General features: G+C 37.3%; 1 protein-coding gene and 1 long non-coding RNA gene across 3 annotated transcripts; one reads left to right on the top strand and one right to left on the bottom strand.

The window, feature by feature from the left end:
• The first annotated feature begins 646 nt into the window (after positions 1-646).
• Positions 647-3343, top strand: LOC148867036 (protein SRG1-like). 2 transcript variants are annotated; one of them, XM_088974898.1, is made up of 6 exons: positions 647-662; positions 791-848; positions 950-1200; positions 1546-1793; positions 1898-2222; positions 2905-3343. In XM_088974898.1, exons 3-6 carry the CDS (start codon positions 952-954, stop codon positions 3184-3186), a joined length of 1104 nt encoding a protein of 367 aa, XP_088831024.1. In that variant the 5' UTR covers positions 647-662; positions 791-848; positions 950-951; the 3' UTR covers positions 3187-3343. The 2 variants fall into 2 exon arrangements, with proteins under 2 accessions (XP_088831024.1, XP_088831023.1); XM_088974897.1 differs by lacking the exons at positions 647-662; positions 791-848 and having other exon boundaries at positions 855-1200.
• An 8486-nt stretch (positions 3344-11829) lies between these two features.
• LOC148867035 (uncharacterized) lies at positions 11830-19146 on the bottom strand. Its single transcript, XR_016110353.1, has 2 exons — positions 18497-19146; positions 11830-12176 (listed from the first exon to the last, which is right to left on the bottom strand). It is a non-coding gene; the product is annotated as an uncharacterized LOC148867035 (long non-coding RNA).
• Positions 19147-21337: the final 2191 nt, after the last annotated feature.

Below are 21337 nucleotides of genomic sequence, written 5' to 3'. Positions count from 1 at the left end.
CTGAGTGTTCCCACCGAGATATTTCCCTAGGAACCCTTCACTTCCTCCTTCCTCTCAGGTGTCGTTCGTACTAGCCAGAAGCCAGGTCACAGCCAGCTAGGAATGCTCAGATCGTCTAGCATCACCTTCCATTAACCGAGTTAATGGGGAGGAGATCCTTATCTCACGGCCAAAGTTCAAAAGGTGTTTGTCACAAAAAAAAAAAAAAGTATTAACAAGAATCTTTATAATTTACCCAAAATAAAATTATATTGAAACAAGATTAAGATTAAGATGGATGCCGCAAATCATAACAATCTTAATTTCAGCTTTTTTCCAAACAAACAATATTTGATATTGAATTCCAAAAGCTACTTTGACTGGTTGCTTCATGTCAATATCACTTCCCAAATGTGATTGAGAAGTGACAATGTGAGGTCACTGAGTTAATCATCAAATTTGACATTTTGTGTAAAAACAAAGGATAAACAATGGTACAAAAAAAAAGAAACTACTATTTATCTATGTAGAGTAGTTTGATTCTTTTACCAAAAAAAAGAAAAAAAAAAGAGAGAGAGAGAGTCTGACTCAATTTGTGTTCAACCCAAATAGCCTCGCTGCTAGTTGAATACAAGATAATCTCACTGGTTATGGCGATGTTATGTCATTGGTGGAGAAAAATGGTAGATGTTTGGTTTTAATTTTTTTTTTAAATAATCGTAATTTAAAAATTGGAAAAGTGTGGTGTGAGAAAATGTTGAATACATCAGTAATTAACATGACATGACTACGATGTGGCATTGAATAATAGGTAAAGCCCATGGCATCGAGGTGCTGCCTTGCTGAATCACTGCCTTGCTGAATCTCAGGTAACGACATCGTTACCAAACCCTTACATATAACCAAGGCTCAGAGTTCATTATAAACAAAGGTTCCATCAACTGATCAACACTGCCTTGCTGAATCACAGCCATGGCATCAGAGCTGCTGAGACTGGGAAGTTCCATCCCAGTACCTAACGTCCAAGAGTTGGCCAAAGAGCCCATGGTCACAGTCCCACCTCGATACCTGCGACCCGATCAGGACCCTCCTGTCATCACCAACGCAAATTCTCTTCCCACAATCCCTGTCATTGACTTGAACAACCTGCTTTCTGCAGAATCCATGGACTCAGAATCAGCAAGGCTTCACTCTGCTTGTAAAGATTGGGGCTTCTTCCAGGTATGTATCTGCTAGTCTCCATGTAAGAGATGGATATTAAGCTTTTTCTCTCTCTCTTCCCTTCTTGTGGGTATGACTTTGGGTATGATATTAGCAGCCTTTTTGGTCTTAAAAAGATACCATCAAGAATCCAGCTTAGAGTTTTGGAAATTATTGGAACCCATGAACCAAACGTACTTGGAATTTTTATAGAAACAGAGGCATCTTAATCGGAATGGAACTTCTGGGTTCAAGTTGGCATTTTCAATCACTTCGATTAATTATTTGATTAACGAATTTAGTCGATCAGGTTCAAGTTGGAATTTCCAATCTTATGTCACTCATATATTTGGTTTCTGAGTATAGTTAATAAACCATGGAGTAACTTCTTCATTGGTGGAGAAAATAAAGTTGGAGATTCAGGAATTTTTCAAACTCCCCTTGGAAGAGAAGAAGAAGTTTTGGCAGGAACCAGGCGATTTGGAGGGATTTGGGCAGGCCTTTGTTGTATCTGAGGACCAGAAACTTGATTGGGCAGACATGTTTTACATCACAACCCTTCCCATGCATCTAAGGAGGCCCAACTTATTTCCCAAGCTCCCTCTTCCTCTCAGGTTCTCTCTCTCTCTCTCTCTCTCTCTCTCTCTCTCTCTCTCTCTCTCTCTCTCTCTCATTTTTAGTTGCATCTTCTGAAAAACCAATGTGTCTGTGCACGCAGAGAAACCTTGGATGCTTACTCATTGGAGTTAAAAAACCTCACCATGATTCTCTTAGAGCAGATAGCCAAAGCTCTACAAATGAAAGCTGAGGAGATGAGAGAACTACTTGAAGATGGGATACAATCAATGAGGATAAATTACTATCCCCCATGTCCTCAACCAGAACTTGTCGTCGGCCTCACACCTCACTCAGATTTCGAAGTATTGACCATTCTCCTTCAAGTAAATGAAGTTGAAGGCCTCGAGATAAGAAAACAAGGGATGTGGATTCCGGTTAAACCCCTCCCAAATGCTTTCATAGTGAATGTTGGAGACACAATGGAGGTAATAACTAGAAATAAGCTGAATCATGAATCTATCTACTTATATAGTGATATCAATTGGGTGGGATAATTAAGGGGGTGTTTGGTATTATGATCTTTTCAAGGTAATGTTTATATTTGAGCTGGAAGGACATGATATCAAAAGGGTTTTGACTAATCACAACCTCGAGTGAGTTTTGATGAATAGTTTTAAGTTTTTCCTATATCATATCTTTCACGCATCATAGTCAATAAACCCATGTTGTGCACATAATCCCTATTCACATTTGTTTATTGTTGTTTGATGATACACCCCAAGTGCCATCAGACATCACAAGGGACAAATACCAAGGTGAAAATGGAGTACAGATCTGCTGATCACAAAATGCTAATCACATCTATGTGAACATAGCACCACAGATACATTGGAAACATCTCTCCCCATGAATAACAATAAATATTATAAGTGATATTTTCAATGTGTGGCTATAGATGTGTGTACACAGTATTTGTGGTCAGTCCAACCAAATAAAATTTTGGTTGCATATATAAAATCAAAATACAAAATACTTACATGGTGTTCACATGATTTCAATCAAAGCCCATCAGTTGATACCTATAGCCTCCATGGGAGGAAAGAAAGTGAGCTCAATCCTATTGAATCAAAGGGATCTACAAACACTGACCTCATCTGCTTATAACAGATTGTGACAAATGGAGCATACCGTAGCGTGGAGCACAGAGCAACCGTGAATTCAGTGAAAGAGAGGCTCTCAGTTGCCACATTCTACTTCCCAAATTTTGAAAGAGAGATAGGGCCTGCACCCAGTCTCATCAGCCCACAAAACCCAGCAGTTTTCCGAAGAGTGGGAATGGAGAAGTTCTTCAAGGGATACTTTACTCGAGAACTCAGTGGCAAATCAACGCTCGACAATGTCAGGATTGAAGATGGAGAAGGCAGCAGCAGCAGCAGCAGAAGCAATTGAATTTTGCCATTATACACAATAAGTAAGATGGATGGGATATTCCCAAACATCAAATAAGCAAGATGGATCCCTTTTCCAATAATTTCATTCTGACCTTCCAAAGTAAAAAACATTGAATCTTGGGTAATTGTGAATGGTAATTTACAAGTTATGAGTATCCTTTCATCTAGTGGTGCAAGTTGGGCAAGCTGGTCAGCTCAACCCAGGACCAACCCTAGGAAAAAGCCTGGCCTAAGCCCAAGGTCAAGACTGAACTTCCCAATCCAGGCCGGGCTCGGGTTAGTCAATCATTTCAGGTTGGACCAGGCTCAATTTGCGATATGATCAGGTTGGGCTTGGATGGGGTTCAAACTACCCAAGGACTAAACCAAACCTTAAGCTAAAAATTTAAAAAAAAAAATGCAAATTTTTTTATCCAGGCCCAGCCCAGAGACCAAAAATACAAGTTTAACCCATGGAAAATTGCAGGCTGAATCAATTTGGACTAAGGTTGGATCCACTCAAGTTATACCTCTACTTCCATCTGCGTCATATGGACCAATGGCCCAAATACTTTCCCATTGTACACGTTGAAAGCCCACCATTGAAGGGCTGGGCTGGCACTAGAAGTTTGGGCCCCAAATATTCTTCTCTCCCTCTCTCTCTCTCTCTCTCTCTCTCTCTTCGTTGTCAATATAAGCTAAATGGTTGGTTCAGACAGGAATGAGAATTGGAATCAATGGGAATGGAAATGAGAATGAGAATTAAAATCAATAGGAATGGAGATGATAATGGGAATGAGCAGGAATGAGATTTCATTCCCAAGGGAGAGGCAGAAAATGATCATTCCCTCAAATAGGAGAATACCATTCAAACATAAATATGAATGGAATTTCGATTCCGCCCAACCAAACAATTGAAATTGAAATAACCCATTTCGATTTCAATTACAGACCACTATTTCTGTAAACCAAATGAGACCTAAATCCAGCTGATTTTCAACAGAGTAGGATCGGAGAAGTCGGTCATACGATTCCACACATATTTCTTTGTCGGGTAATGCTAATTTATTATGGAATCTTGTCAGTTTTTCCTGCTCAAACTCTGATTATGATTTGGTTCCTGTGGTTTTTATCTCATCTTTTCTGTGAAATGCTACTAAAAGGTTGCCTTGTCCTCATGCTGATTATGATTTGGTTCCTGTGGTTTAAAATTAGTCTTTTCAAACTTGAGGCTCCAATATGGGATATGATCAACATCAAAATATCAACACACCCAATACATAAAGTTGGGTATCAGTGCATATTGGCATCACCATTGCTCTATAGGTCCATTTGGTTTGAAGTTGGAATTGGAATTGGTCTATTCTCTGTCTGTTTGGTTCAAATAAGAATGGAAATAAAAATTAGAATCAGTATGAATGGGATTTCATTCCCAAGGGAGAGGTAGCTAATGGTCATTCCCTCAAATGGGGGAATGCCATTCTAGCAAAAATGGGAATGAGATTCCAATTCCGTTTAACCAAACAGTTGAAATCAAAATATCCTATTCTGATTCCGATTGCAGGCCTATATTCCTGCAAACCAAACGGGGCATAGATTCTTTTTTTTTTTTTTACAATCATTAAAGGGATGCCAAGGATCATTCGTAACTTTTAAAATTTATTTATATCGGTGTATCCATATGTATCTGAGTGCACCGATACAGATATAATAGACCCCGATGCAAGATCTTGGATATGATATGACAATTCAACTTTGTTATGAATAGAATTAACACTTAATAAAGTAACTCTGGGCAACTTGCCATGACAGGTAGAGTTTAAAATTGCTTTTCAAACTTGAGGATATGGGATATAATATGACAAATCCAATTCTCTTATGAATAGAATTAATAATTATGATATGTTTGGTTCAATTCTCATTCTTTTTTATTCTTAGTTAAGATGTAGGCTGATAATTTAATTACGATCATCGATATAGAGTTTCTTGAACGAAAATGAATAAGATGGGACAGGATCATTTTTCATGCTGCAGGTTATCTCTATTTTTGTGTTATAGGCTGATTTTTCCTTCTTGAAAGAAATTTGCCTATGACAAGAACTTTATAATCAAATAATCTAATGTTATTCATTCTTGTTGAAGATGAGCAAGAATTTAAAGTATGAGACCCAAAGCAGCGAACGAAATATGACCTTAATAACTGTAAGCAACTTCACAGTCTTTCAAAATAAGAATGCCAGACTTTCAAAATAAGGATGAACTGACATAGAACTGATTTTCGGTCAACTTCATCTCTCTGATTTCCAGTCAAGTATAGTTACAACTGAATGTTAGAGTAATAAAATTCCTAAAAGCTCAAACTTGGCCAAAGCTTAATTACTTAGAACCAAGGTTCTGTTCTTTGCAAGTAGGGGTGTCAATTGGACTGGATTTGGTCCAATCCGGTTCAGTCCAATGTGAGTTCATTACAAATGGATTTAGTCCAATCCAGTCCAATGAATATTTTGGACCATTTTGGACCGGTTCAGAGACTGTCCAATCTGTTCAAATTCCTATTAATTTAGATTGGTTTCAATTCAAACCTGATCGATTGACACTATGTTCTTATCTTCTATCAATGGAACAGATATTGCCTCAATCCAATATAAATTCATTATGGAAGGACCAGGTCCAATCCAATATGTCATATTGGTCTATCCAGTCCGTCTAAATTCAATGTCTTATTGGTCCATCTAATCTGTCCAAATATATTTTGATTTGGATGGAGTCAAACCCAAAACCAGTCGATTGACACCCTATTTGCAAGGGCTCATATCACAGGCCTATCTGATATCTCTCTGGAAATATCTTCTGGTAGGACAGCCCGTGACTGTCTGAATCAGTTCTTTGTCAAGTTTCCAGGCATGAAAGAGATTCGTGGATGCATGGCTCTAGCTCTGAATTGGCCACCATTCCTCTAATTAGCGGAGGCTAAAGAATTCATGTATAGACAAACAAATTTAAATATAAAAATAAAGAAAATAAACATTTTAATTACTTGAATTGCAAGCTGAATGACTGCCCCCAATACTGAGTACAGACCACATAAGGCTGCTGTGTTTGATTGCAGTGCAACTTTATTTGCACTAGTATAAATGTATGAGAGTGCAAATGAAAAAAAAAATGTAAATTGTCGTTTAATTTTGCTTTGGGTTTTACTTATTTGGCTTCATGTCTTAATTTATTTCATTTGTACTGCAATTAAACAAAATAAGCTACGATTTGAAACAAAAATACGTCAGAATTTCCACTCAAATCATTTGCACTATCATAATTTTGCATCAATGCAAATTTATTTGAATCACAACCAAACACAGCCCAGTATTTGGTTGCAGTGCAATTTTACTTGAATTAGTACAAATGCATGGGAGGGCAAATGAAAAAAATAAAAATTCTTGTTTAATTTTGTTTTGGGTTTTACTTTATTCTGCCTCAGGTCTTGTTTTAGTTCATTTATACAGCAATTAAACAAAATAAGATAAATTTTAAAATAAAAATAAATCATAGTTTGTGATGGAGGAAAATTTGGCCCGACCTCTTGGCCACCCAACACGTGGAAGCAACCGAGGGTGACCTGGCAGGAGCGACAGCTCGGCACGGCAGTGCGCTCAAGGCACGAGCTCTAAGAGGAGGAACCAACGGTCTGAGCTCCCCAAAAGGAGCCCGAACTTTCCCTTTGACCACGAGCCTTACGAGGAGCGCAAAGGGCAACAACCCGAACTGGCCCACCCCAGGGTAGTTCTGCCCACACTTCTATCCAACTCAAGACTTCACCTCGCACACCACTCCGGCACTTCGTCTCCAGGTCGCCGAACTGAACAACCGTACCTGACACCAAAGGAGTATGTATCCTGAGGCGGTGTGCCTAACTGACTTAGGATCTGACACTTAACAGCCACACTTCAACAGCCACTTGCCACCGCCACCTCCAGTTACAGACATGGCTCCGACAAAGAGAGCAGTGGTGATTGTCTGCCCCAGCAGAGGTGATGACACCCCGAACTGGCAGAAGTGCAGAGGTAATGATACCTGACCTGACAGGAGCTTGGGAGTGAGTGCGCGAAGTGGTTATAAAGGGACCTTTTTCCCCCAAGAATGGAGGTATGTGATAACTTTGCGCCATCTAGTTTTTTATCTTGCCTTTGATTATACTAACTTGAGCTTCGGAGCACTCTCACCGAGTTCCTCCCGGCGGCTACTCACTTTCTTCCCCATTTCAGGCACCTTTTACTCCAATCAGAGGTGAGACCATTGACAGATTGGACCGATCAGATTGCCCTCCATCAGTTTGCATCAAAATAATTTGCACTATTATGGATTTGCATCATTGCCCATAAATTCGCATTGTAATCAAACTGGATGCATTGTAAGGAGATTGCCAAAGGAAGAATTAGTTGAGGCGGGCGAAATAGGTAAGTCAACCATCTCCATAGCAGAGATGTGGGATGCCAAGAGAGCACATGAGATGGCAACCTGATCATAGAGTCTGCAAAGAAGGTGAATGAAGTTTTCCTTGATAGTCTTCTTCAAAGAATCACCCCTTGCGCAGAATTGCAAATGCCAGAGACTCTTGACAGATTGCCCGATGATTGTAGCTCACATCCAGGTCCTGTGGGAGAAAAGGAAATTAAGCTGCTGACTGGTTGGAAAAGGACATGAAGGAGAGCTTTTTTAAGTCTAATCCCCCTTGGGATTTTGTAGGCATTTCTTTTATCGATCATGGACAAATGGAAATGGCCTCACCTTTGCCCCATTCTGTGCTATAGGCTCAGTTTGGAAGGAGTATAAATACAAATATGTAGAGTACAAAATCTTATATTTTGTCTGTATTTGTACTGTTTCGAAGGCTCAATTTGGAAAGAGTACAAATACAAATTGTACAGTGCAAAACCTTGTATTTGCACCGTAAACATTTGTGTTTACACTCTTTGCAAATTGAGTCAAAAATACAAGGTTTAGAAATACCAAATACAAGACCAAAAATCTTAAATCTTAAAAAAAACAAAAAAAAGGTCTTATCCCAACTCCCAACTATATGGGGTTGGCTACACGAATTCTCTTTGGTGTCATATCTATTGTTAAATTATGGGTACCTAATCATTTCTTTATCACTTACACCCAAGTCCTTTTCCATCTACCCCTAACTCGTCTAGAACCTTCATTAATATAGACAATTATCCACTTTTCTTTTCAAAATAAGACCTCTTTCATGGATATTATAAATGGCTTATATATAGAGGTGTCAATGGACCATTTTTGGATTAGACCCCTTCCAAATCAAAATCAATTTGGACGGATTGGATGGACCAACAAAACATATTGAATTGGACCAGTCCAGACTTAATGGTCCAAACTCCAAAGTATTTATTGCATTGGATTGGACTTGATCCATCCATAATGAATCTATATTGAATTGGGGTTGGATTGATCCAATATCTAGTCCATTAATAGAAGATAGAATATAGGTATCAATGGACCAAGTTTGGGTTAGAATTAATCTAAATTAAAACAAATTTGAATAGATTGGATGATCCAAACATTGAATTGGACTGGTCCAAAACATTCATTGGATTGGATTGGACTCTGCCCATTTGTAATGGACTAGATTGGATTACACCAAATCCAGTCCAATTGACACCCCTACTTGCATAGTTATTTGTACAGTATAAAGTTGGTACTCGCCTTGGTTTGAATACAAGTCATAAAAGTTAAATTTGATTATATAATGTTAATTTATATTTTACCCTTTATTTGTACGCATGCATAATGCATGCCCTTACACTAGTATTTAAACCAAGGTTCAAAATATTGATACGCCCGATATGCCGGTAGGGGCGCATCAGGTGTTTCAATACTTGTTTTTCTATTTTGTTTTTTAATTTTTTTTCAAAACTAGTTCAAGGGAGCCAGTCTAAGACCCCTCCATCCCTTGAACCGATCAAACCCCCGATACACCCACTGTAGGGGCATACCGGAAGGGTCCCAAAATGATACGTATCAGCCGATATGGACTGATACATACCGATACTTTGAACCTTAATTTAAACCAGTAGTATTTAGTATTGAAAACCACCCATGATAATGGTATAGGGTTGATGTGGACTATAGGATTAAAAGCAAACACATTGTGAATCCTTTCTCATGATCATATTATTTAATTATTAAGTAGTGAGCTTTTCCATGATGTAACCCATCCCAACCATCCATTAGCTGGGGCAATAAACAGGTCGAGTCTAGGTAAAACCAATACTAAACCTATTATTAATCGGGATAAAATCATAAACTTAGAACCGTCTTGATTAATAGTCAGATATATTGAGTCCAAACCCGATTACACCTAAAGGTATATTTGTTGATTTAAGTAAAATACTTAAAATTTAAATTTTGATAATAGCCTTAATAAAAATGATAGAGAACCACTAAATTATGTCTTTGTTAATAAATTAAACATTTTTAATTAATATTATCTGATTTATTATTTCAAACATAAAGTATGATAGAAATTATAAGAAAATTAAAGACATATATATAGATATAGTAAAATAATCAGTTCAATAAGGAAGAACCGGAACCAACCTAATTATTCAAGCTGTTATAATTGATTCCGTCAGTTAGAATCCATAGGATAGACCCGACCCATTACAACCCTACCATCCGATTGATCACCCATTATCCCATTATAATAGTTTTTAACTTTGTTTATTAAAAGCTTAGCTTCAATATTTTAAGTGGATACCTTCAGGATTGATTACCATTCAAGTCCTTCATGTGGACCTCATTACCACCTTGTGAGGTCGGTGTGAGGTCAATATAGAGATATTCTCAACACACGGTGTGATAGAGCTGTGAGATCGATATGAGGTACACACAGTGAAACAAATCCTCATGCAATTAATAAACCAGAGGCATCGCTTTTTGGGCTTTATGGGGGTCTACACCAATGTCTGAACCATCAGCCCCCTTTTCTGAGCATGGTTTTCCTGAACCCTCAAATTTCACTTGATCAGAGACCCTCCAACCTGGGCAGTTGAATCATTGGCTCATTTTACTATCACCAGACCCTTGAACCATTACTCATTTAAACTGATCACCACATCACAGTTTACACATTGAAAATATAGGGTAAAATACAAAAATCTCCTCTGAAATTTCTAACAATCATAAAAACCTCCGCTACAAAAATCTCCCCTGAAATTTCTAATAATCATAAAAACCTCTGCTATAGTTTTATTTTAACAAATACCTCCCCTGAATTTTTGAGAAATTCAACAAAAACCTCCCTTTCATCACTGATCTAGATGGAAAACGTTAGATTGATGCACCAGTTTTTTCCAAATACCCCTTCTACCCTTTTATAAATTATTTTACAAAAAAAAAATTACTGAAATGATCCCATTATAACTCAACAAAAAAACAAATTTCAGTAATTTTGTATGTAAAATTACTGAAATGATCATCAAAAAGATGTTTTTGTTGAGTTAAAATGGAGTTATTTCAGTAATTTTGTATATAAAATAATTTATAAAAAGGTAGAATGGATATTTAAAAAAAACTGGTGCATCAATCTAACATTTTCCATCTGGAACAGTGACAGAAAGTAGGTTTTTGTTGAATTTCTTAAAAGTTCAGGGGAGATATTTATTAAAATGAAACTATAGAGAAGGTTTTTATGATTATCAGAAACTTCAGGGGAGGTTTTTGTATTTTACATTAAAATATATTGAAACTCCTAGATATCATAACCTGGGGCCTGGATATCAGTTTGGGGTGATCTTTTTTCTTATTTTGATTTTGAATAGCTTTTTGAGATGTACACATGGCACCTTGTCCTGATATTTTTGCTAAAAAAAAAACTTTTTTGCCTCAAATTTCAGTTTTTATATTTTTTATTTATAAAAGATTAAAAGCTGAAATAAAAATATAAGTTAAACTTGACATAAATAAATATATACTGACATAAATATAATTATGCACAATTTAATTGATATAATACATGTATATATAATTATAACCCCAACTAGCCAAAGAACTTACCCAACTAAACCACCATCAATTGGTAATAATGGAATAAACTCTTTACTGAAGAGTAGATTTTGGTAAGAGAGAGAGAGAGGTTTTAAGTTTAACAGGAAAGCCAGAAACCAAATGAAGGATGGGTACCCGATGTAGAGGTAGCATGTAGAGAAATCCAAAAAGTCATGACCAACCTCACAAAGACAAGTACAGACTATAGATAGCAGAACAACCCGAGTATAAACCTACAGTAGTTAGCAAACCCTCAAAACGAATTGCTGGTGACATTTAAGCCCTTCATTGGCAGAACAGTACAAACATCACGTCTGGCTAATTCATTCAATCTTGTCCTTAACACGATGGTGATGAAAAGCAAAAGCAGGCAAGGAGCCAAGGATAAACTATAAAGCATGCATACACAATTATAAAGCATACATCTATCCGAAGGAGCTCACCTCAGTAAAGCACTCAGGATCAAACAGATGTAATTGGATAACTCAGATCCATTGTTCTGTAATAATAATCAGGATCCATAAATCCTTTATCTGCTTCGATCAAGATTCAAGACTACAATGTAGTTGTTTTTCAGCCACTATAAAATCCCCATAGATTGTTAAAAAGAGGTGATTTTAACTAGGTTCATGATGTTATACACAGAATATTACAAGTATATTAGTAGATACAGGTATAAGGAAACAGACAGGAGAACAAAAATAAAGTTGATTCACTGCAGTAAAGATCAAATGAATTTCAAAATAGCTAAATCCATTACTGGAATTGTCAAGGATGATACAAATATTTAAATGCTAAGCGGACCAATGGCTTCATTCCCTACACCAAACATCATGCAGTAACTGGCTCACATATTCCAACAGAACTAAAATGGCTATCAAATTGTTTCATGCATGTTGCTGGAACACAAAATCCTTAAAGCATGTACGGCCATCATCTCTGAACCTAGAAAAGAAAAAGAAATGGGCATAAGCAATGGCTCAAGGTAAAGACTAGAGAGAAACAACTGATCAAAAAAAATAGATCAAAGAGAAATAGAGGCACCATTATACATGTAAAAATGTACACAAAAACCGCAGCAGTGTGCATGGCAAGCTTAAAGGATTTAAATTGCACATAATGCTCATAGCCAAACAATATCACAGTCAGCATGAGTGCCATAACCTATCAGTTAGTGACAATTAAGGACCCATTGGCCAACATGGTTGATTTGGATTTCTGCCATATCTGAAATTCAAATGAACCACTCTACAAACACCATCAGGTTCCGAAGTTATAGTGGAACACAACATGTTCCACATCTGAAATATTCCCCTGATTCAGGAATTGATAAATTTGAAGAAAAAAAAAAGAAAACTCAGAATCAGGAGGTAGAATTTACAATGACAATCATCCTTAACCAAAATTCTATGGAAATCAAAACATATAAAAATCCCAAAGCCCTGAAATATGACAATGCCATCAACTTCAAAGGCATCTCCTATCAACTAAACAGGAGAATGCATGGATAAGTTCTATTTCTTATCAGTGGGAATGACTAGCATAAATTAGTGCAAACAGGTGTTTTTTCCCACTGCATCAAAATTGATTACAAAGATTAACCTCCATTGAAGTAGCCATGCAACAAAAATGAGATATGTGGTTAAGAGGGAAATCACGCAGAACCACTTGCACCGTCAAGATATAGCTGGCCATAGTAACTGGAATGGCATACCCAAAAAAACTAATGTGGATGAGATATCCACATCTATACCTGCACCCTAGATCATGGAGAAAACAAACATGTTCCTGACCCCCTATCTATTTGCTGTTGTTCCTATATCCACATTTAGGCATCTTTCTAATAACTCCAGAACTTAGGCTTAATTTATGTCATGTAGTTGAAGGTAAGAATTCAAGGTTAATCAAGCCATTGAAAAAATCTTGGTTAGCAAATATGTCCTAGATCTTTTTTCTGCTTTGATGGAAAGCATCATAATTAGAAATCTGGCAGTTTTACAGTTAATGATGTAAAAAAAAAAAAAAAAAAAAAAAGATAGATACGTGATGCATGAAATAAGGCATCTCATTTTAGCACATGATGAATGAAAATTTAAGGTATCCAATGCCTGAAACAGTGGCAATTGATATCATCCCTGTAATAAACTTGGTGAAGGCACTCAGAATCCCTCCAAAAACCATGATTTGCTAAGAAATATACCAATCAAAGCCAGAGAACCAGGAATGTAAGAGAATGTATGACAAATTAATCATCTGGCTTGCATAAAATGTAGCACGTTTAAGTAAATCTTCATTCTCCTGATTAGGTAATCCAGCATGGGCATCATCTCCAACATTACAGGAAACCAAACCAAGAAACCAACCTTGGAGCAAATAGGGCAGCCCAAACATACTTTGCAATGAAACAAGCCAATTATCTTCAACCATGGATGAAATAAAATTGAGTCAGACTGATCCACCATCTCGTTTTCAATTTTCAAATACATTTTTATCAGTAGTACAAAGACAATGCCTAAGACATTATCTTCAACCATGGATGAAATAAAATTGAGTCAGACTGATCCACCATTTCGTTTTCAATTTTCAAATACATTTTTATCAGTAGTACAAAGACAATGCCTAAGACATTACTACTTAGGCTATTTGTACCACCATAGCCCAGGCTATGCAGCCAACATGATTACATAAATGACTAGGTAAAACCAATAACAAGGCCACAGTTGACACTGAAAAATGTTCTTTTATGTTTTACGTTTTAAATTTCTCTTTGTTGAGCATATATTAATAGTTACACTTGTAAGCTGAGTTAACCAATGCAAGACCAAGACTTGACTCAGGGGACCAGTAGGTAGACCTAGGCCCCCACAACATGCCATCCTGATTTTACTGGGTGGATCCCACTCTGAAGTCTGTAGATAATTTGGCCAAAATCAGCATAAAAAGAAGATCAAAACTACCTGATTTTATTGCATTTTATGAAATTGTGGAGAAATGTCTCTCAAAATTAACATGAACTACAAATTATGCACAAATCAGATGGTTTGTTCGGGAGCCATCAAAGGGTAGGTCACAATTAGTGATACATGGAACAGGTAGAAATTATATGGAGCCCCAGATTCATCAAAGACTCCTCTGTTCCCGGACACAATAAGCTCCGTTGACACAATAAGCTAATTATATTGAATTGTTCTAAATGCATGAGAATATAAGGGGATATCAGAACCAGCCAAAAAGAAAGGGCAATATACAATACTACAATAGTACATAATATGTAGCAATGTTCTAAGGAAGCATGAGGGTCTAGGACCTTTTTAGATGCATGAGGCACAAGCCTCATCAGTTACTGATTTTCGAGGATAACATCAAACTAATACAAGGATAAGTATGGAAACATGCATAAGTGGAGTATACCTTTATGTAGGAAAAGCATAAAAGGAATAAATTATCACACAAATGACAGTTGAGAATATTATGATCTTTAGAAAGCAACCACATTAGCAAACCCTATATGGTTGGGACAAGGCTTGGATAATGATGAGAAAACCACAGCATTCTTACAAGCCATTTAATAATGACTAGGGAGCTCTAAATGTTAAAGAATACCTCAAAATGGTTTTAAATTAAAGCATCGATACATGAGCAAGAAATGTACTTAATACTTTCAAGTATGAGCCTCAAGGCATTTTCCTTGAGCATTGTCCTGTAAATTTTAACACAACAATTTCTAATACAACACAGCTACCTAGAAAAATTTTTTAATTGCCCAATTTATATCATTTAATATTTTAGTTCTTTGATTTTCTTACCACCTAGAAATTGACTGATTGTCTAGGCCACATCTCACCTAGCTAGTCAAAAACACCTAGGCTTCTCCTAGCCAACTGATTACACTGTTCATTAGGCGAAATTTTGGGTTTCAGAACATGGGACCAATAGATGAGTCGGCATCTTCCATAACTTGCCAATGATCCAATATTATGACCTTTGAGCAAGGGTCCCAAGTACCTGGCAGATCAGCTGGAACAAAGACCAGGAGGCACAAAAGACTATAACAACCTAATTTTATTGCATATTTTTTATCAGTAACAGAAAACTTTCATTAATTAAGAAAAAGGTGTAACCTAATGTTATTGCATTTTGAACAGTAGAGAGACAAATCAAGAAATGGCCAGTAAAGAGAAGTTTCTCATGAGGTTAAAAAGTAGATCAACAAGTAATTCTGAAATCGGATGATTGAAAGTCATCCAATTATTCTAAAATTTAGTACATCCAACCAACAGTGAATCACAAATTTTGGAATAATGGACAAGTGGAAATTTAGGGAGGCCCAGACCCATCTGAAAGTCTGCTGTCCACAGGCCCAAAACACTAGTCCCTATCACAGTTAAGAGATCTGAAAAAGAATACTCCTCCAAATGAAGCAGATAAAATTCAACCCCATTCAGGTTACTTCTAAACCACAATATCCATGTGACACAAATGCTCTTTAACATGATTCCAAGGGACTCATGGACACCTTTTAAGAGACACAAACCTCTACACAACCCCACCCTCTATTTGTGCTTCCATATTCAGACTCTATGTATAAACCGAGCATAAATCAGAGAGGGGAGCCCACCCAAGGAGGCAAGAAAAAGGGGGCATTAAAAATTTAAAGCTTGTTACTGGGAAATCTTTTCTGGGGAGGAAAGTTAAACAGGGGCATAGCAGGAACGCCCCCAAAGTTTTGAAAACACCTGCAGAGGGTGATGATAAGAGGTACCCTCCATCCTAAGTGAGTGCCCCCCACTGTAAATTCTTAGGTTAAACATGACACAAAGCAACACACCTGGAATCTAAATCGGTAAATCCTTAGGTTAAACACATAGTTTTTTAAAATAACTTGTGAGGGACTTAATGGCTTTCTGTATCAGGTTTTCTTTTCAAAAAGGATCCATCCTTGGGAATAAAATAACTTGAGAGGGAATTGATGGTTTTCTGCATCATCTTAGCTCAAGATGATAACTGTGGAGAACATAACTATATTCAGGTACAATGGAGACCTGGAATCTTACATATTGAGGTTCAAAATTTGATAATGCTAAGGGCATTATCAAAACCCTACTGTACAATCTTGACAGTATTATGGGATGTGGCACAGCAACATACCCAGAGATCATGCTTATATAGGATGTAGTGAATACATGGAATTAGATATTCAAAGCATGTGGACTTTAACTAATCTTATTGTCTTATCAAGCATGTATTATATCCACATTCCACAAATATTCCAGTCTATCTATCATAAGTTGAAGCTCAACAATCATATCATATTAGATATAAAAAGATTCATGCACAAATGCTCCATATCAAATTCAGAAGGGAATATACTTCAACAGATACCCTCAGTAATAGTTGCCTAGATAAGCCATTTGATATGGAGAGACAACATCCAGCATGCAGTACATAGTGAATCAGATCGGTGTTGCATGGGCGGATTCTCCTAAATGGATGCATGTCAACGTTTTGAACCACCATTGACCCAGATGGTCGTTTCCGTTTGGCCCGGGAACCATCCAGGCAACCGGTTCAGTTTTATCCAAAACCCAGAATCTGGTCAAAAACCATTGAAAAAGTCAACAAACCGTTGACCCAGGCGGTCGAACCGTCAACCCGTTCAATGGTTTTTGACCGTTTTGTTATTTTTTAATTTTTTTTAATTTTTCTGTCCGAACAGGCCGTCTGTTTGAACCGGATGGTCGGATCGTTGACCCAGAAACCAGTGCCCAGAACGGTTCCATTTCCGGGTCGTTTTTTAAAACGTTGATGCATGTCTGTACTAAACAGAAATTGGAGTCCAACACTCCATATTCATGAGGACACTTACATAACATTTCCTTTTTTTATTACCTGGCTTATTTGACATAATGATCAGCTATTTTGCAAGACAAAAACCATATTTCCTATAAAAGATTACTTGGTAACAAAAGTAACATTTTGGACCAATTTTTGTGGGTATATAATACTAGAATTGAAAAAAAGAAATATGAACTATTTTAATAGTATATACTTTTCCATAGGCATGCCCTTAAGTCTTATGTTTTCTCATCTTGTTAAGTCAAACTCTTCAACACAGGTCAGATTCCAACTCCCATTTCCATGTCCATGCAACACTGAATCAGACACACGTATACAGGTTTTCCAGCTGCATACCCAATCTGAAATGAATTCTGCCTACATTGTAACCATACTCATGATAGACCTTAAACCCAAAATCTTAAGTATCCCTGAATTATTCTGCTTAATTTATCTTTCTCTAGGATTCCAAGTTGGGCACCCAACTTCAAGAGTTTAAACTTATTGCCGTTATTGAGCCCAAGCCCTCAGGTTGCTCCCATTCAAATGTTGGAAAATGTTCAATAAGAACACAGCCCAAGTTGTAGTATTCCTTAGAGAGATATGACACTATTAGGCATCACACCATCGGACAACGCTTTTAGTGCATTGAACTGCATCTTGAATGCAGTGCATCTATTTTAAAACGTGCAGACCAAATCTTGTTCTGCCAATATGTGCCCACGGAGAATGATGGATTTCCTTACAAACACAACTTTAAACCATAAGTGGTTACCTTAAAAATCAGTATCTCCATGCCCATGGGTATATTATCATCACCCGGCACTAAACATCCACGTTATTGGTAACAGCTAAAAGAACAAACTTAATCATGTTTTTTGTCAAACATTGTTCAGTCATATCCATCCCATCACAGATTGATAGGTATAAACTTCCTGGAGAGGAGGGCACAGCAGTTCTAGCGAGCCCATGCTTTACTATCACCTTATTTACAAGGAACAGATAAGACATTAACAAATCAGAACTAACTTACCAAATCAGGAAAACCAATACCCATCTGAGCATAAAGCACGGGCAAACATAACCAAAAACCAGTTCTGACATTAGGCTCGTAACACTCATTATGCAGGAATTAGAAAGACGACATAAGTAAATGAATAACTCTCAGAAAGGAAAAATCTCAGACAATGACGTAGACGACTAATCATTCATAGAGTTTAAACTTTGAATCAGCATCTTAACCAGGATCTACATATGCAACCTCATTAGCAACGAATAAAAATCAAGAAAACAGATGTTTTACCTACACCCAGAATCCCAAATCCCTAATCATAAAAAAATAAATAAATAAATAAAAGGATCCCTGTTTCTTCACCTAAACAAACAAACCCCATAACAAGAAAATGAAAAACGTATTGGTTTCTCGTTACCTTTGTGGCACAACCCATCTTTCTGGGAGCTGCTGCTCTCCAAAGTGAAGAGCAGCAGAAGAGGACCAGGAGATGACGACGACGCCATGGTCAGCACAAGCATGAGTTCGAGTTGCAGTAAACATCTCGAACCCTAGTTTTCTGTCTCAACGAGTCACAAGGAGCGCGGAAGAAAGAATAGTTTCGGAGCTTCTTCCGTCGAGATTTGTCTTCCCCCAGAGATCACGCGCTAAGAAGACAGAATAAACAAGAACACATTTCATTCACAACTCCACAGTTGTTGTGTGCTGGGTGGGTCTGAAACTGCCTCTATCTACTGTTTCTTCTGAGGTTTTGTCATTTGAGAGGAGGAAGAGCAGCCAAGCAGGAGGGAGGCTTGTTTGGCAGGAGGGCTTCCCTTTTACCTGAGAGGAGAAAGCACTGCACGAATCCAGAGGGAAGTCTTTTACGCATCCGAGGTAAAAAAAAAACGGAGAAAATTAAAGGAAAAACTGAAAAAGTATTTCGATTTCAAATGAAATCCCCGCCCTTTTCAATTTCTCTCCTTCTCCCGTTTTTTCAATGGCACAGGAAATCCTTCCCCCACAAGCGTCCGGGTCTTCGGGCAGTGTGAGACCCACGTTACACCACTTGATTTGAATCTTTTCTTTAACCGTTGGAATGGAGTGTGAGAGTTTTCAACTTGATTTCGGAGGTCGGGCAATTGGGCAGCGTGGGTCTGTGGAATTGGAATTTCTTTTAGTAAGCAATGTGGGTGGGAGTGAAATTGGAGGTGGGAATTTATCTGTGGAATTCCTTTCCTGCCGTTTGTGTATTTACGAAGAATTTGTAAGCAGAAATAAGCTCAACAAAAAAACAAAACACATTTCTGAGATTCACCAGGTTCAAGATGGCCCGAATTCAAATGGGTCGTGCCCTGGGCTTGTAGCCGGATCCAGTTGAGCCCATTTCAGATAGGACCCAACAATGCAAAAATGGAGCGGGGTATGGATCCACTGTATAAAATATGGTGAGGATCAAAACCGGCCTGTTCCCCATTTTCATAAGAGGCCCTTGATTTATCCGGATCTGGGCCGTACCCGACGCATTCCATGCCCTATCCAACTTGATCATGCCTACCTTTAACAGTTTACCACATGACTCGAGAGTGAAAACCAACATCCAGACAAACAATTTTTGAAATCAATTGAATTGAATTCCTTCCCAAATGCTAATTCCGAGTCCAGTAACCCAAAAGACAAAACTGAAGATCACTGTGGCTCGATAAAGAGATTCACTGACTTATTTAGACAAGCTAGGTATCATGTCACTGAGATAAGCATAAGCTTAACTTTGTAGCTCATAATTAGGTGAAATGTCACATTTATAAGGCAGGTTGTTAAGTGGGCTTCCCTGAATGACCCAAGAATCTTTCACATTAAAATTTTAGTTTAGATCTCAATAGAAATATCTGAATTCTTATCATCAGTCTCTGTTCATGGAGGAAAAAAAATAGACAGAAATAAAAAATAAAAAAGGCATTGCCACATAAACAAAACAAGCCCTCTTTTATAGATAAGTTTTATCATCATTAAAGCCTTGTCCATATTATATGGGGTTCGCTACATGAATCTTGTTTTGTCATTCTATTTGTCAAATTATGAGGACTTAAATCATTTCTTATTACTTTAACTTAACTTATATATTAAAAGTTAAAAAATTGAAAGCTCATGAATTCTGAAAACTACTAGTTGCAAGGTAGGACTTATGGTTGATATGGATTGTGCAATTGAACATGAATCCCCTATCTGATGGATGGCTTGGATCTACTGCAGGACCCGTCCAAATCGCAGAAATATATTGGTTCTTTTTGGTTGAATTGCTCTCAAGCGTTATTTGGTTGCATGTTGAAGTGTAGGGAAACAAGGAAATTTCCCTGAAATTGCTATTTTACGGCGTTGGGTTGTATGTCTAAAAAGCGGGTGCTAATTGTAGGAAAACAACATTCTTTCTAATATTCCTGAAGTCACCTTCCAAACAAGAATTTGGCATCTCCATTCCACAACACTCATATAATTTCAACCATCTAGGTTTGCTTTACAAGTTAAGCAAAACACTACAAAATTAGGAATATGACTCATTTTCCTATTGATGATGAATATCATGATTTCCCAATAAATCAGTGTATTTTCCTTTGTTATTTTTACATGCAACCAAGCATAGGTTTTACCCAAAACACAAGTTTCTAATCATCTTGAGCTCTTCAACATGCTTGGATTAACAAAGAATAAGATCAAATTTTCAACTTCCAATATTTAAGAAGGTGATTACATTATTCATTGTAATAATTCTGGGGATTAATTAGTATTAGGAATTGATTTCTATTCCGAATTCTACTAGTGAAATCCATCACTTGTAGAAGTTATTAGAATCCAACCATCTTTTTCCTCCAAGCAAAGAAACTCCATCAGAAGCTTGAAACACCAGAATATCAGAAATAAAGAAGATATATGAGAACAAAAACAGTGAAATATTCTTCCATTTGACATACAACTAAGTGACACCCATATGATTCAAGTTTGGTCTGTGACCCCCCCACACACACATAATGGCTAAAACTGCTTGTGAAATGCTGTCCTCTCCATGTGCTAGAGCTTTAAGCCAGGTTATGTCCATTGTCCACATTATTTGCTCAGCAGGGAGCTTTTTTATTTTCTCAGAACCCAGTTTGTCAAAATGCATGGATATGTGATATGATGTGTCTTTTGTTGCTGAATTATTTTAAAGAGATGGCCCTTTTGGCCTCCATATTCAATCAATGAGATTGATATCTTTTGTGGGCCTCTTTCTTTGAATATCAAG

This window comes from Nelumbo lutea, chromosome 3 (assembly GCF_056320005.1).
Source record: "Nelumbo lutea isolate HS-2025 chromosome 3, American lotus-T2T, whole genome shotgun sequence".
In the NCBI taxonomy this organism is placed as follows: Eukaryota; Viridiplantae; Streptophyta; class Magnoliopsida; order Proteales; family Nelumbonaceae; genus Nelumbo; species Nelumbo lutea.
This window is presented reverse-complemented; position numbering and strand designations above follow the sequence as displayed.